The 17,753-nt window shown below is 47.3% G+C and overlaps 1 protein-coding gene across 1 annotated transcript; it reads left to right on the top strand.

Annotated features, from left to right (window-relative positions):
* The first annotated feature begins 9,402 nt into the window (after window positions 1-9,402).
* Window positions 9,403-13,951, top strand: LOC104406271 (myosin-M heavy chain-like). The gene is made up of 4 exons (XM_010015204.1): window positions 9,403-9,499; window positions 9,939-10,561; window positions 12,197-12,342; window positions 13,156-13,951. Exons 1-4 carry the CDS (start codon window positions 9,403-9,405, stop codon window positions 13,949-13,951), a joined length of 1,662 nt encoding a protein of 553 aa, XP_010013506.1.
* The last annotated feature ends 3,802 nt before the right edge of the window (window positions 13,952-17,753 follow it).

Genomic DNA, 17,753 nt, shown 5'->3' with positions numbered 1-17,753 from the left:
GGGGAAAGTATTCTAATTTGAGTCACTCTAAGCAAGGGGTGAATAAAGCTACCAGTGAGTTACCAAGATTAGCTTCCAGGCAATACAGTGCCTCAGACTTCTCCTCAGATGGGAGATGTCTGTTGGTGCCTCACCTGGTTAGGTGCCTGAGGTGTCTTAGCCTTCAGGGAGTAACAAGCCTCTCATTCCCCTCCTGGTCAAGGTGGCTGTGCTGCCTGAATGGTTGGCAGCATGGGGAGAACCCAGCTGCACAGTCTGGGCTGTAGCTTACATGGTCTTACTTTAGCGATACCTCTTCCTGGGTGTTCAACCTGGTTGGTTCTTGCCTGGCTTATTATTAGAGATTGATGCCCCTCCATCCCAGCTCTGTGTTGCCCTTAATGAATCTCAGGAGATCTCCATATCCCCTGCCCAATCTTGTTCTCCTTTGCGTGTGGCACTCACTCATTCCCTTTGCCTCTGGTTGCCAAGGGAGGGAGTGCATAGGGCTGTCGCAGACACTGACGTCTTGTGTGACTGCCAAGCCCATGAGGCCTAAATTCATAAGAGACATGTGGAGTCTCTATGCTTAATGTAAGGAGGCTCTTTCCACTTCCAAGGATGATTTAGACACTTCATCCTACGGGCCCAAATTGAAGTTTTGGGCTTTAATTTTCTCCATTGCTCTGAACATGTGATTTGGCCACTTAGATTCATTAGGCCTTACAATGCTGAACAGAGATCACAGAAACAGCCTTGGAAACCACCTTTTCTGTCTGAGGCTCCACTGAGCTGTCATGTAGGTGATCATTTGGGGCTGTTGTTAAGGGGTCAGGAGGGTGCATTTGTGAAAGTCTATGAAGTACCTTTGTTTCTGCACTGGAAAGGCCTTGGAAATGCTTTGCTACCAGTCACTAGATCATATGTGTCTATATCATAAAGGGAAAACCAAAGCATCAAAGCAGTGTGACTCTCGGGGACAAAACCACCACCAGTCAGCCTCCTTCTTCATCCTTGCTACTTGAGCCTTCTAGGAGATCACACTGTCATGTCATCCTTTCCCACTCCCAGCCTGCTCCTTAACCCACACACTCTTGTCAGCACCCCATTTGAGGGAAAGAACCTTACAATCTCTTGTAAGCGCTGCTGTGTGAGTAAGCTAAGCCTGCAGCAAGCACTTCTGAGCATTCATCAGTAGAGTTGGAAAGTGTTATTGTGAGGGAATTGCCAAGGACAGGCAGGATGAACTTCTCCAAATTCAGATGGGGAGTGTAAGGCTGCTGTTGGCTTGCCTAGAGATGGAAAAGATTCCCTGCCCCAAGCCCTGCGGCTCATCTCCTAGGTATGCTGCTCTGTTTCTACCCAAGCTGTTGGTATTTGGCTTCTGCATTCCCTGGAAGCGGACGTGCTGTTGCATCCTGTGAGCCATCATCAGGCTGCTTCAGTAACTCATCTTTCCTTCCATTCACAGGTCTTCTACGCATGGCGACTCAACCCATGTGAGAGCTCTCTTGAGTACCCAGCAGCACACTTTGCTGTCTGTGGTCTGTGGACATTGACTGGCATCTAAGCAACACCCCAGCTCCCTCCTCTCCCCCTAGACGCCACTGTCTTAGAGCCTCCATGTGCATTTGCTATGACATACATCAGTGTTGATGAGAGACAGGAACACTGCCGGGTGATCCTGAGCTGCCAAAATAATCAGCTTTATGCACAACATGGCTTAAAGGATTTTTCAGTTGACAGCATGCATCCACTAAAGAACCTAGACACTCATATTTTTTCTGGGGACTTCCACACTCTAGACTGCTGCCACACAGGCAAGGCACCTTTGGCCAGTCCTGTGGAAAACCGGATGTATCGGAGCGTGGAGAACCTTCAGTGGGCAACAGTTGCTGACTCTGGGCTGTATTCTCACTGCCAGAGTCTGGATAACGAGATCTGTCTTCACTACAGAGGCACCAGTCAGTGGACAGAAGGTTGTGTGGATGTGGCCCCAGTGCAGAGCACATCAGACTCTCTGAGGAGCCTATCTCTCCATGCTAAACAGACATCTCAATCAGCACAGAATGTGCTCCTCCCTCCCTTTGCCAAAGTGCCTCAGTGGCTCTTCCCTTCTGCAGGGGAAAGAGGCCTACATGGGGATGCCAAAAAAGAGCTGAAGGAGAAGCTGAGGCTGCACAGCACTAAGGTGGCAGAGCCCTGTAAGCCAGTGCGCCCACAAGTGGCCCTGCCTGACCTGATGGCCCAGGAGTTTTTTGCATGCCAGATGTGCCAGCAGTCCAAGAACGGTTGTGCTGTCAACTGCTGCAGAGTTTTGGTGGAACACACTGCTCTCAGGCACAGCCTCACAGGGAGGCAGAGACCGTGTTTTGCACACAGGATTGTCAGCCCAGAAGACATCAAGCAGGAGGCTCAGAAGAGGCTTCAGCTCCGAAGGCAGAACAGCTCCCCCAGTTTGCCCCTTCAGCATGCCAGGGAAACCCATGAGATGGCCAAATCCAGAACAGTAGAAACCATAGAACAATATAGTGAGGAAACAGATGTCAAAGATACACTGGGACAGAGCAAGAAAGGCCTCTGCAAAGGGAGGCTTTACATACCCACCTTTGAAGAGTTCAAGCAAATGAGAAGTAAAGAGGCAAATTCACCTGTCAGCAGCAGTGGGCCAATAGATTGCTTGAATAAGGGTCTGCTTGCAAACCGGAGCCTGAAGGAGGAGAGAAGTAAGAACGTTTGTCCAGAAGTTCTGGGGACCAAAGCTGTGAATGAAGCTGCTGTCACAGCAGAGGATGACGATGATGTGTTCCATGAAAACCACACCTCTGCTGGCTTTTCCCAATATCCAGACACATGGGATGATTTCACGATGAGCAGCCCTGACGTGAAGGACAGAACCTTCCAAATCTGCAGCCCAGATAGATCACTGGTCCCCATTTGCTCTAGCCCTATTCCACGATCACCTTTACAGGCAGTAGTGACACACAAAGCTGGGCAGGAGATCTTCAGTGATGAGCAGCAGAAAGGAGAAACAAGACAATTAAATGATGTCCTCCACCTTGCAGGGCAGTCGCTGGCTTCTGAAGCCCAGTCCTCTTGCTGTTCATCGCTGCTGTTAGAAGCCACAGACTTATCCAGCTATGGAGCTAAGCTACAAAAAATGAAGGATGAATTCATAGGTTCAGCCTTGGAACTTATTAAGAAAAGGTAACATGCTCTGTGGGGTCACCTAAAAGCAGTTCCCCTGTTAATGATCTGGTCTCTCTCCTGACACGTACATTTAACTCCCATAGCATTAATACACTGTTGGCAGAGCCTTTCATCTTAGGGTCTCTGACAGCCACGTGGACATGTCTTTAAGCTGTTGAGCTTAAACTCCATCTTTGCGTGGGATTGAACATCAGAAAGCATTTTCATGTAGACTTTGCCTTTTTGTACACTTTACTCCTGTCAAGACAGCAGTCATTTTAGTCCTGACACACAATTTTCCACCCATTTTATTTCTCTAATAAATTGTTAAAATGTCTTTTTTCATTTTTTTAACACCTGTTAAAAGTAGACAACATCTGAGAGATAGAAAGTATTAATACGATTCCTTTTAAAAAAGTCCATCCCACCACTGCAGGACATGAGGTCAGGTAGTGTGACATGCAGCAACAAGTGCTTTTACTTGCTGCCTGTATGTAGTGAACTGGCAAACAAATAAGAACAAGGTGGCTGCCACAAGCGTCTAAGTACCCCCTGGAGACCAGCACAGGCAGTGAATGAAAGTACTTGCAAATACTGTCCTTCTGCCAACTCAGCTTAAGCAGTGAGAGAAAATACTTGTGTAAAGCCTTCCTCCTTCTTCTCCAGCCAGGGTTTTCCTCTTCTCTTGGTAAGATGTTCACAAGGACTGCTTTCTCTGTCCTGGTTTTGGACACTGCAGTCCTGTTACCTCCCTCCTGCCAAAGAAATGGGGATCCTTTTCTATGTAGTCCAACAGGAATGAGAAAAGTTCTGGACGCTAGGAATTTGGGGCAGTTATCGCTGTCTTAAGACTAGATAAGGCTGATGAGAAAAGGAGGAGTAAGGATTGGTGGAGTGGTTTGTTGCCATATGCTTGTCTTTCAGGACTGGCTTTGCCAAGAATTACATTTGACTTGGTTCCTGGCTGCTTCTGACATCAACAGATGTGGTACGTGAAATGCCAGGGCATCAACTTTGTACACTGGTTTGGTATTTCTGGAATGCTAGAGCTCAGAGACTGGACTAAGGTTTTAGAGATAATAGTGACTTCTGCACTGGTATGGGAGGTGTCTGAAAGACACTGAAGCTGCCCATGTAGGCAGAGCCAGAGTGACAAGCAGAAATACTTCTGTAACTTTCTAATCCAAAGGGAAGTAGGTGGTGTTGGAGCCCTAAATGATTCCTTCTGCAGTCTAGCCCAGTGCTTTTGTTCTAGAGTATGAAAATCCAATGAAGAAACATATGAGAGTTATGGTATGCAACCACTTTTATTGAGTAGGCTATTTTTATCAGATGTGAAATGAAATACACAGAATGGCACAAAATGTAAGAGAATAAGAACAGCTGTCTCCATGCAGATGAAAGGTTTGACTGGAACCTGGTACCCGAGGCTCATGCATAGCACAGTATACAGGAAATGGGTAGTGCATATGATCTTGTTTCCCCACTGCTCTTCCTGCCTCCAAACACTTTCTGCCCAAGGCTTTCATGTTTTCAGTGTGGTTTCTGTACTTTTAATATCTGCAGTGGGTTTTGTTCTGCAGATGAGTTCAGTCTCCCTACTTGGATTTGTCAAAATATATGAGGTGATTTTATGAACATAAAAATTGATCTAAAACTGAGAATGAGAGTGGTTCCTGTAGTAGAGAGGTTGTTTCATGTGAAGGAACCATGCTGGCTTGTTTATTTTCCATAGTAATACCAGTTAATGGTAAAGATCGTAATTTCTTCAGGATAGTAGGAGGAAAACAAATCTGTTCCAGTGCCACAGTACTGGTTATTGGGAAACTTCAGTTTCCTTTATCTGGAAATTTCCGTTTTCCATCATTTTCACCTGACACTGTAATGCGCCTAAATATTCATTTATAACTCAAGCTGATTCTCACTGCATAGGTGGGAGACTTTTTGTATGGATGTCTTGGGTCCTGAATTATGATTATTGACATCCAGGCCACATTTTTTTCTAAGTCTTAAATGAAATGAAAGCTGAGGATTTGGTCCCATTTCCACAGATACTGAGCTCAGCAAGTCTTTGATAGAGATCCTGTGATGGCGCATCACAGAGTAAGACAGCTGACATTGTCTTCTCTTTCTAGTGGTTCTGTGTTGTTACCCTTTTAAAAGCAGTTTTGTCTGGTGAGTTAGTTGCCTCCCTAGTAATTCATAGTTAATTACTTAAGACTCATTCAAATGGCTTAATATTTAATCAGTGAAGATTTAATTTTCAGCTTCATAATAATGGCACCTTTAGCCCCCTCATAGGTCACTGGATACCTTTAACTTAATCCTGGCTGGGAAGGGGTGTTGAGATCTAGGTGGAAATACTGTAGGCATTTCAATCTACAGTCTACTTTCTGAAATTGTTTAAACAGCAAATTGCTCATTATAAGGACATGCAAGGACCTGGGGTTCCTGTCTATGAAATGGGGAAAAGTTAGCAACAGAAACCTGCACAAGGAAGCAAAGGGCATGACTAAGAAAGAAGGCTTCCTGAAAAGAGTGATGGGGTGTATATGGGATGACACCAAGATGGTGGGTACAATAACAGCTTCCCATAGCAGAGGACTCCAAGTATGAAAGGCAGGTTCTTGCAGGGAAGGAGTAGCCAAAATGTTTCCGCTGGTCAGAAAAGGTCAGGAACATATGGAAAGGGCTGAGAACTGCAGGCCTGGACAACGGTACAACCCTAGAGACCGTGAAGGAAATGTGCATTTCCACTGCGCACACCCAGTGCCTCTGCTTCTGCATCATTGCCTTTTTTACCTCTAGCTGACCAACCATGAGGAGGTTGAATTTCACAAGTCTTCAGTCACCCTTACTTAGCTCAGCTCTCTGGGTAGTATTGGCTCTTATTCCTACTGCAGGTCATGTTCGGAGATGTTTTTTTAAATATCTCTATTGGGTTGTGGAAACCACAATAAACAGTGACATCTGGTCTGCAGACCTTATCAGCAGCGAGCTACGGTCAGTTTCATTTAGAGGAGAAATAATACTGTGGAGTACTTTCCATGTTTAAGTGGATGATCTGGAAGCACTACAAAAATGTAAAAATGACAAATGAAAGCTCAGTGTCTATCTGAGAGTATGGTCTGTATGGTGGGAGGTGGTGTGACAAGAAGATTCAGTTCTGAGCTCTGTTACTGACCTTGGACACATCCCATTGCCTCTCAGTGCCTCAGTATGATCCCTTCTTTGTGCACGTTTCAACCAGAAGCTGTTTGAGCAGGAGCAGCTTTTGGAACCTGTGGTTTCTGGCAGTGGCAGATCCTCTTCAAGAGCTTTCTTGCTCCTTAATCTCTGCCTTCCCTCCCACAGAACTGTTCATACTTCACACAACTCAGTGAAACATCGATGAAATGATCTGGCTGGGAATGCATGAGGGAGGATATTTTTGTAAAACCAGATAATTTCAAGACTGATTTTAGATCATGGCCACACAGACAGCTACACTGGAAAGGCTGTAGGAGTGGTACCCCAAATGTGACTAGGAAAGGGAGGGAGGAAGGAAACGGAAACCTCTTAAGCCAGAACAGACCAGGCCAGAACAGTACCATGGTGGGACAACAGCCTTGCAGTCTGCCTGCACTGCTATAACTGCAATCCTGTAAGGGGGCTAATACAGTCTGTACTACAGACTGCTCCATGACAGCGCTGAAGTTGATATCCCCTTTCTACAGACTGGAGAGAAAAGGCCTGCAGGAGACAAGTGATGCTTCCAAATGCACACAGCAGGGAGTTCCCACAGCAAAAAGTGAAGGCCAGGAGCCTGCTGTTAGCACTGTGCTGTTGCTGCATAGCCATGGCTCAACTCTATAAGTTGGTAAATCCTTAGATAGTGTCAGCTGGGACCTGAAAGCATACATGGAGGAAAAAGCATCGGCTAGGAAGTTACAAACCAACTTTTCTGGCCTGACAACAGAGCTGTGTTTGTGTTCTGGGAGATTTGTTCTGGGAGATTTGTTCCCTCTTCAGCAATTTCAGTATTGGTCGATGGTTTGTGATTGGAGCCAACTGTCATGCATTGTAAGGAAAATGCCCATCTGTCTCATGTGTTTGCTTGTAGCTGACAGTGTTGGAACTGCACATTAGCAGTATGACCTATCAGCATAAGTTCACAAGTGAAGCCTTTAAAAAAACAGTAGATTTTTGTCACAGGAGACTCTTGTTAAGCATACATGCATACCCTGAAATATGTTCCAGACACTGGCTTCCTGTATATACAAACATCCATATCCAGTCCTCACAACCTTTCTTTTTTAAAGAATCCAAGCCCATAAAAATCAAGTAAATCCAAAGTGAGGAAATTAATATTCTTCCAAGCAGGCTTCATTATGCATGGAAAAAGGTGTCTTAGAGAGTCTGTTGGAAAAATGTATCACAAGTAGTATCACAAACAAGCCTGTCAACTACTCTGTCAAGTCAGTGGTTTTGCACCAGACTGTGTCTGTCTGGAGGGGTGGTGATGTCTACAGAGAGAGGAACATGGGGTTGGAATAGGCTGCCGGTATCAGCCTGGCCAGGCCCTTGTTAGCACCAGCCAGCCATAAATAGGAGCATCCCAGAATTGCTAAGTGAGAACAACAGACTCTGCCAATCTTTTCAGGACTCTTAAGGGCACCAAAAGATCTGATCCTGAGTTCACTGAAAGCAGAGGGAATCTTTCCAGTGGTTTCAGCAGGCTTGAGATCACATGAGATGAAAAATAGAGGGAAAGCTCCTTTAATCTTCTAATCTCTTCAAAGTATTATGATTTTTAGCAGGTGATTTTCTTCCAGATGAGCAATATGGTTTCTGTGTTGACAACATCTCTAAATAGCAGCAAATATGGACATGGCCTACTCAGAAAGAAAGTTTTTTTGGTCCCTGTGGGAGAACCTCGTGTTTTATGGACACAAAAAATGCCTTGTGAGTACCCAAGGCTTGATATCCCAGACTGATGCTGGCATGAGTGCAATTACCCAATTTGTACTGCTATAATTGAGCTGTGTTTAGAGGCCCTGAAATACATGTAGTGCCATCCATGCCAACCAGTCCTGCCTGTACCTTTCCTGAACTGCTGCAGCTGGTTGTTCGAACCTGAGCTTGCTGCTCAGTCTCATCTGGAACGTCAGGTGAACTGCATATGTGATGTTAATCAGTCTGCTTCTTCCCTTGCAGCTGCAATGCTGAGACTGCTGGCAAATCCCCCTCCAAGGGACAGTGTGATCTGAGGGAAGCTGATCTCCCACCTCCTGAGGACAGCCAACAGCCCACAGCAATGTCCGTGGCAACAGAGACCTGGGAGGACAAGCCAAGCAGTGAGACATCCAGCGACACTCCACCTGCAGGGAATGTAAGGGAGAGGAATTCCCCTCTCATCTCGGGCATTCAAGGGCTTTTTTTACTTCTCAGAAGCTCTAAAGGATCCCTTTGTTGCAGGAACTGGTCAGGCTGGGAGCCTGGGATCTGAAATCACACTGACTCTCATAAGGAATTAAATTCTGTTAGAAGCATTTCTAGTTCCCTTTTTATTACAGTTAATGAAACAGGAGCCAGTTTTGTGCCTCGGCCTATCTGCCGCTGCATCTCTTGCAGGGAGTTCAGCAATAACCCTTTAATGGTTTTCAGTGTGCCACCAGCCCCTCACTGCTGCGCTGACCTGAAGATCAGACAGACGCCCTCCTAGTCCCCACTTGATCAAACTGCTAATGTAGGTAAGGCATTGAGGCTTGCCCTCCTGACCCTGCAGCACTGAAACATTCACAGATAGAGGCAAGCTAGCTCGAATCCCTAGAGGACCGGCTCAGGCCCCCTTCAGGCCCTTAGCCAGGGCTATGCTGCTGACTTCTTCATGGTTATTTGACAGCTGTGATGCTGCTACCTCAAAGCCACTGTACTCAGACCTACATGACAGCAAAGGGAGAGGGATCCCTGCTGTTAGGACTAAGCAAGGCAGATTTCTGGGGGGACAGATTTTCTAATGATTGCATAACAAAGCTACACTTACAATCTCACCACTGATGAGTTTCCTTTTTTCTCCTTTGGCAACTAAAGTCCAGTGGCTGCAAACCAGGTGCCGCTGTGACCACCACCTTGCTCCAAACCCACACCCCCAGCTCTGGCTGCCGCCGGTCCAGCTCTGACATTGTCCATGAGAGTGCAGACGGTGCCAAGGCGCAGCGGGAGTGCCGTCTGCGGCCGCACTTCAGTGACCCCATGCCGGCAGACTCAGTGAAGAGGAAGCAGCTGGAGCTGAAGATCGCAGCTGCAGCACGGCAGCACGCACAGAAGCGCCGGCAGGAGCGAGACTATGGTACCCACATTCTGCACACTCAGAGGGGGCTGATGGGCCAGATCCTGAGACATGCTATGCTGGTGTAAATATGGAGTAATTCTGTTGACCTGGGGGGAGGGAAGCATTCTGGGTTTAACCCAGGTGTGCAAGAAATCAGGATCTATACTACTGTATCTCTGTCCCTGCCTGACACATGGCAGGAGAAAAGAGAACTCAAATGAGTTCATAGGTATCAGTAGCGCAGGGATGACAGGCCCCGGGCTTCACCTGAGAGCCATTTACTTCTGACTCGCGAGTCATAGCAGCAAAACTGGAGGGGACACAGCTAACAGCCCTGCTTTCACCAGGCCTAGCCCGCTCTCCTAGGGTTCCTACCAGTCATGGCTGTGCCGGCTTGAGCCCCTTGGTAAGCTCTATACACCTTGCAGTGCCTGTAATGATTCGTGTCTGTTCTTAGGTCCAGTGGTAGCAAAAGCCAACCTTGGCCATGGTGGCAGCTTTGATGACACCCGCTGTGCCCCACGTGGCTCCCTTCGCTCCAGACATCACTGGAGTAATGTCAGCAGCCTGAGCACAGACAGTGGGATTGTTGGCATGAATGATGTCCGGGATGACCAGGATCCCAGCGAGGCCAACCAGACCAAGTCAGTGGATGTGGAGAGGGCAGATAGTGGCATTGGCCAGACACCAGCCAGAAAGTGGAGGAGCAGGGCATCTGAAACGCTGAGCTCCCTGCAGGCCTGGGAAGCACACCGCCCCTGCACCGACTGTGGAGAAAGGGACCTCCCAGTGGAGACAGACGTGCAGAACTGCAATCAGAGGCGGGCTGACCTCTGTGAGAAGTGCTGCAAACGCAGGACGGAGCGCAAGGAGTCTGTGCTGGAGTTCGTCAACACAGAGGCCAGCTATGGAGAGGACCTGCGCATCATCAAAGAGGAGTTCTACCTCCCCATGCAGGCAGCTGGACTGCTGAGCCAGGAGCAGCTCCTGGGCATCTTCAGCAACATCCAGGAGCTCATCGACCTCAATGAGAGCTTCCTGGAGATACTTCAGGAAGAGATTGATCAGGCCTTTGACCAGGTATGATTATGCATGCTCTAAAGGGGCCAGACTGGGCAGACAGGAATAGTTTTTTTACTAGTGAGGCAGCATAGGTAGGACTCCTGGGTTCTGGTCCCTTGCTCCCTCAGCTACTATAAACCAGTGATTTCAGTAGGTCTGTGCCAGGCCACAGCTGCTGGCCTCGCTCTCTGCTGTGGTAATGCCACTAACATTAGCAGGCCATCAGCAGCCTAGCTCATTTATCCCATTAACAGGACCTAATCGTCCCATTATCAAAGTCAGCTTTAAGCCAGTTAGCCTGGACACTGATGAGAGTGTAACCATGCGGGCACAGAGCTCAGCTTACAGGCCATGCTCTTGCAACCCTGAGCTGACTCACTTCAGGCTGGCTTGGGTATATTTGCCTTGGGTTGCAGCTTATTGCAGCTTGCTTCTAGGCTGGCTGTGGGGCCAGGCAGCACAGGCTGCTCCCTGCTCTGATGACAACTGGTCTTTACAGCTCTGTGCACCAGTTGCTTCTACTGGCGCGCCCTGCCTTGCACAAGGAACTTTCCTGCCCCACCAGCATGGTGGTCAGAGGGCAGAGAAATAGAATTAAGACTCTAGAGCAGCAATATCTGCAAAGGACATGTAATCAGCTCCGCACCCTCCTCTCCTCAAGAAACCAAACCCCACTTATTGCTCTATCAGTTTCACCAAGATGATTTGTTCTTTAGGAAACACATTCCTCCTCTCCCTTTGTGAATCCCCGCATGTCAGGCTGAGTGACACATCTCAAAACCTGGCAACTTTGAAAACAACTCTCATGCACCTGACACAGTGAAGACAGACGTGCCCTGTGAATAATTTATTGAGACAAAGGCTTCTACAAACAGACATGAGTTTCCCTGTCTCCTCTTCCATGTTTCCTTTGCAGCGAGAGCTCAGTACTGCACCAGAAAACTGCCAGCAGCTAGAGAACTACTCCCTCTTTTGCTGCTGAACTCAGTAGCGAGTGCAGAGCATGTCAGCACACAACTCGACAAAGCTAAGAGGCAATTATGTAGCACCAGATTCTTACTATTCCCTTATCTTATTACACATCCAGAAATCAGAGAACAATTTACTATGAAATTTACTTTTCATGTAGGCATCAAAGTAGCCAGTAAGAGCACAACTGAAGGAGACTGCTTCCCAGTCAGGCCAGTTGCTGGGAGCAACTATGAAAGTTGAGTGCCACATCAATTACCTGAGTTACCCCGCCCGTCTGCTTCAAAACGCTCTCTGTTAGTTTATGCACTGCTGCACCAGCCTTATGGCAGACCTGTCAGCAAGAATGGCCCCAGTACACCCTCCTGACTAGCAGGTTCACTCTGGCCTGTGACCTTTGAGCCTCTGCTCTGGGGAGCTGGCTGAGCCCACAGAAGTAGAAAGGATGGCTCTCGGTGTTTAGAAGAGGAAGCGGTAAACCCAGCTTTCCTTCCCCTCCCCATGCACTGCCTCCCCCCAGACCTGCAGGAATTGCCTTTCCTCCAGGAAGGAGGTGCCCAGCTGCACCTTTGGTGTGGTGTTCACCAGATCCTGCAGTAGCTCATGCTGATAGGACCGAATGCAGGCTCTGTGCTTGTGCCTCTGCTGAGCTAACCCCGCGGGGGCTGTATTGCATGTTTGCAGGGTGATGATGACCTGATGACCGTGTGCATCGGCGAAATATTTCTAGAGTTCGTCAACATGCTGCCAGCCTTTCAGACCTACTGTCTTCAGCAGTCCTCCTCCGTGAATATGCTCAATGCTCTGGAGAAGGAGAAAGAGCTCCTCAGGTGAGAAAAGGGGACAGGAAGGCACCAGGCTGAGGGTGAAGCCTAGGTCAGTTCAACTAGATCAAAGTTTGATGTTAATGTTCTTCAGTTATTGCTGTTCTCTTCGTGAGGAGAATAATTTATTCTCCAGAAGATATTCATCCTTGATATCTCCACCGAGGCAGCAGGTTGGTCCCCAGCTGTTTTCTGTATTTCGTGGTAGCAGTGTTTGCCCACTGACCACTGTGCTTGAACTGTCACCAAATAACACTCAGCTGAGAATGGCTCTCAGTCGCTGCACTAGAGCACAGTTTGGATTTCCACTGGGGAAAGCCGCTGTGTGAAGCATGCATGACTTGAATTTGTTTCCCGTTCCTAGCCCTGGCCTATTGGGTAACGTCAGGCGAGTCACTTCTCTTTCCACTACAACAGCTCAACATGATGACAGTACTGAATTCTTGTTTAGAGTGCTTTGTAATCTAACGATGAAAGGAGCTACAAATTAATGTAACCTGACATAAGATGATGTCTCTGCCTTGGGCCTACATCAGTGTGTATCAGAGAAAGATCACACCCTTGTTGTTCTACAACAATTTAATAGAAGACTGCTAGGATGCTGTGTGCTAGTGTCCCAAGCACCTCATCACTGTTCTGGAGCTGAGCACAGCTGCAGAAATTACTTTTAGGTATTTGAGAAGACAGAACTCTCAAGGCAGAGAGGGGGCTGCAGTGCCCAGCAGCTGTCAAGCACCACACTGTTCGTTTGCATTTAGGATTGCAGCATCTGCTGGCAGAAGAGCTACCATTTCATTCTCTCTTCTTAAATCCCTGCAGAATATTCCTCAATGTCTCCCAGAACGACAACACAGCACTGAGGCGGATGAACTTGAGGTCCTTCCTGATGGCCCCGTTGCAAAGAGTCACCAAGTACCCACTGCTGCTCAGCAGAATCATCAAGGCCACCACCGAATACCACCCAGATCATAGCAGCCTGCGGGAGGCCAAGAGCCGCATCGAGTCTCACCTGGAGCACATCAACATGAAAACCAAGCAGGAGGGGAACACGTGGACCCTCCGATCTTTTCGCCAGGACAGCAAGAAGAAGAGGGAAGTCATCAACATTGAGATGAGAGAAACTGCCCTCAAAACTGTAGGTTGGCTGCGGGAGGAAACGCGGTTTGTGATGGAGGGGTCTCTGCAGCTGGCCCAGCCGCCCGATGGCCAGTGGGTGAAGAAAGGCAGCAAGACCCTGAAGTTCCAGAACATGCAGGTCCTCCTCCTAGTGAACATGAAGCGTGTGTCAGAGTCTAGCCTGGAGTCAGCTGAGCCAGGGCCCGTGAAGGATGCCGTGCTGGTACTCATCAGGGACAAAAATAACGGGAAGTTCCATTTGCTCAGGGAGCCCTTGAGGCTGAGTAATTGCATCGTGTCCACTGACCCTGACTGCGACGACACTTTTGAACTCATTGAGATCAGGCGGGAGGCATTTGTGTTCCGGGACAGTGACCGGGCACGGACTCACCACTGGTTCAGGCAGATCCGGCGGTACTCGAGGGAGCTGGGCTCCTGGAAGAAGCGGCGCAATGCACTGCCCAACATCATGATCAGCACCCCTCACACCAGGCCCTGAGTCCTGCATGGGCAGCAAGCAGGGAGAATCGGCTTGACCAGTGCCATGTGCAAGGACCACCAAGAGCCCTGGTGGCTTGAACCTGCTCTGCTCCATGGACAACACAAGGAGGAGCCTGGCCCATGAAGACTCTTAGCAGCACTGGAGGCAAGCATCACAGCCTAATTCTGGTCTCCCAGCCTCTAGACTCACAACCTGTTTGTTGTTAATATATATACAGAGATGGGCTTCCCTCAAGGAGCAGACCTCTGGAGGAAAATACTGAGTTTGACTTGTTAATATTGCACTGCAGAATGATGTATGATGCTTGCCATTGCATGGATTGTGTTGAAAGCCAGTCTTGACAACATGAGAGAGGTTTCCATTGACTGTATTTCATCAGCATTAGGTAAAGTCAGGGTCCAAATTAGGTGCAGTATTATGCAACAGAGGATGCAAGTTGGATGAAATTGTTTTCTACTGCTGCTCCTAAGGACTGTATCTCATTATTCACCTCTATACATTCAGTCAAAATACTTGTTGAAAAAAAGGCCTTTCATCTTTAATACAAATCAAGGTATCAATTTGCTCAGATTCAGCTGCATGCACACAGAAAATAAAAAGCAAACAAGACTAAAAGAAGTTCTTGCACTCTGACACATACACCCCAAGTGTGTGTAGAACCTGTGGAAGAGGACTATACCCCCATTGAAAGCCTGATATTTAACTGGCTTAGGGACTGTAACATAAAACTGCATCTGAAATAGAAGTCTATGTAAATATAGCTCTGCTACCACTAATAATGAATTTAAGAGTTTGCCATTATTTAAATTATGTAATCTAGTGTATTTCGAAATTGTATTTCAAAGGAACAATTTACACTGTACTGTAGAGTAATATAAAAGGTTTTAATAATTATGTTTCAATGACTTTAGGTGGGTATTTTCTTAAATATTTGTATTCTGGGGTAGATACTTCTTTTAGTGTGGGTGGTATTCAGGTGAACAATGTGACTACATCTGTTCTTTGATCCCCTGGACAGAATTTAGGGGCTACTCCTAATGAGCCTGGGAGAACGGTACAAGCCACCTACCCTAAGTCTCACTAGAAGACAACAGGCTGGCGCAAAAGCTTATGTTCTGGCCACAGTCCTGCCTGTGCAGGTCAGGCACCAGTGCACCAGATCATGTGAAAGCGAAAACAGGCCACAGAGCGCTCCCCTGTAAGGTGCAGCCTCTCTCAGCTCCTCAGCAGGGAAATGACTCCAAGCTGAACAATGGTGAAAAGGCAAACAGGCTTTATAACCTTTTCAGCCTGACATCACTGCTGACCGCTGCCTTGCGATTACAAGATCAGCAAAATGTCACACTCTGACTTACACAGCAAAGGCCAGATTACAGCCCTAGAGGCTACGTTAAAGGAGCCTGAATTTTTGTTGGTGGATCTTAGAGGCCAGCCTGTAAAAGTTCTTTCAGCCCCCCAAGGTAGAGACAAAGCCAATCAGTACAGATCAGTAAACAGCGCTCCAGACATGGGGGCAAACACCAGCAGTGAGACATGTGAGTGCTGGCTGTATTTTCTCTTCCTCTGCACCATCCAGTATTTTAGTACTTTATTTTGTCCTTGAGGAAATGGGAGGGTTTGCATCACCTGAAGGCTTTACAAACACACCCAAGACATGAGGATGGCAGCACACAGCTGAGCACTGCAGTGAGTGATAGCTGGCAGAACGCTTGTCAGGACAGCAGCCTGAGTCCCTCGGGTGAGTTGGAACTCCCCCCAGCTATTTCTAGTTGTTAGACAATGAATCGCTTATTCCCCCAAAATACACACTGAACAGCCAGTGAGGAGCACGAGGTATTGCTTTTAGTTTGTTGTTTGCTTTTCAGATAGATGGATGCATAAGCAGAGCAGCTGTTGGAGGAAGATTTCTCTTATGCTGTCGTGACAGATCAGCATCAATGAGCTTTCAAGCCAGATTCACCTAACATGCAAAAGGCAACAGCTTGTAGCACCTTGTTTTCTCTCTCAGGATCAAAATGGCACAGCCACCTTCACTTTGGTACCTCCAGTGGCAGTTTTGATAAGGGAAGGCACAAATACAGTAAGTGTAATAGCTGCATTTATCCAAACAGTGAGTGGCTTTCACAACCACAGAACGCTGCTGCTTTCTGGAAAGTTTTCGGTTACTTCCTAGCACAGTGATTTTCTCCACACCAATTCATGCTCAAAACCAGCTGGGGACTGTTTGTACAGTCATATCCTTAAATCAAGATACTTTCAGTCACCCTGGCTGTTCAAAAAGGTTAGAGAACAATCAGTATATGTGAAAGGTCTGATATTCAGCATCAATCTTGCATTTGGGTGATTGTTTGATTTGTGAGATTCAGGGTTTTTCTAGGTATCACAGGAAACACCTGCCTGCCAGGCTTCTAGAAATCATGGCCTATTTCCTCTGAACCAGGCAAACTCTCCCCAGAAGAAGGTCCATAAGTAATTGCTGGGTGCCGAGTTAAGAGCAGGACGTGTACTTGGTGCTCTAGCCCTGTCCTAAAAAACTTGTGGCCAGGGAATAGTACGGGCTCTTTGACCTGGGACAGCCTGCTACGGGAAGCAACAGCCTGATTGCTGAACCTGTCAAACTAGACAGAGGCTGTGCTTCCAATGTAATGTCTCTTTTATGTGTCCGGTGTGTACTCAGCCGCTTGCCTGCCTTTAAATTACAGGTATTGAAAAGGAACACGAGCACAGGACCACCTCTGTGGCCCTGCAAGAGCTCCTGCTGTTGGCTGAGCTGCACAGGAAGGGTGAGGAGTGTCTGCACGCTGACAAGGCAGTAAGTTTCCATAATCCCCAGGCACCTTTCTGAACAGGATGATCCCTCTCCTGGAAAGTTTCAGGTCTTTCAGTATCACATGCACACATCTTACTTGGCAGCCCTGGAGATTAGTTGTGCCGTATTTTTCATTTCTGATTAACAAACACGACAAAATGCTATTATAACCTAGGGTACTTGCGAACAGGGTTGTCTGCAAGCCAAGAAAGCAATTATTTGTTCCAAAGTGGCTGTCCTAGGGCTTCATAATGTTTTTATGCTCTCATTGTCATGACTGACAATGCTGAGATTGCTTTTCAAGGCTCCGGCCCACTGAACTTACCGGGCTATACAAGCAGATCTCTCTGGAAGTACCATGGTAGGGGAAAAAAGATAAAGTCAGTTACTCTCTTGATTTATCAGAACTCATAAGTGACCTTGAATAAGAATTCAGGATGAGTCTTACTTGTCATTTACCAGGAAAACAACAACAAAAGGTGGCATTTTTCATAGAGTCCATGTAGTTTTGAGCTCAGAAGGCAGACACACAAGAAGACAAAACACAGGCTTAAGAGCCTCCTCTGAGATCAGGTCCCAAGGAAAAAGGAAATAGCTGCTTTCAGAGGTGGGTGGGAAAGCCCAAAAAACCCCACAGGGAGATGCAGAGCAAAGACTTTAGAGGGCAGAGACTTCTGCTTTAGTGAAGAGATCATCTATTTTACTGTGTTCTTCTACATTCCTGGTTGTCCTTAACAAAAGCGAGGTGGGGGGAAAGGATGTTCAGTTTGGGTTTCCACTATATGATCAAGAACGCATCTGAAAGGAAACACTAGTTTTGGTTTGGCAGCAAGAAGCTACTGTAGGTGTCATTGGAGACTCAGAGATTGACCTCAGCACATCCCAAATCCTGAAAAAAGCTCTGAGATCATCTCAGATCTCCTGTCTTGGGGAACTTCAGTTATGTAATACATATGAATCTATTATGGAGCTAAAGTCACATGAAGACAG

The sequence above is a fragment of the Nestor notabilis genome, unplaced genomic scaffold (genome assembly GCF_000696875.1).
Source record: "Nestor notabilis isolate BGI_N333 unplaced genomic scaffold, ASM69687v1 scaffold16825, whole genome shotgun sequence".
Classification (NCBI taxonomy): Eukaryota; Metazoa; Chordata; class Aves; order Psittaciformes; family Psittacidae; genus Nestor; species Nestor notabilis.
Note: the sequence above shows the minus strand (reverse complement) of the source record. Positions and strands in the feature narration are given on the sequence as shown.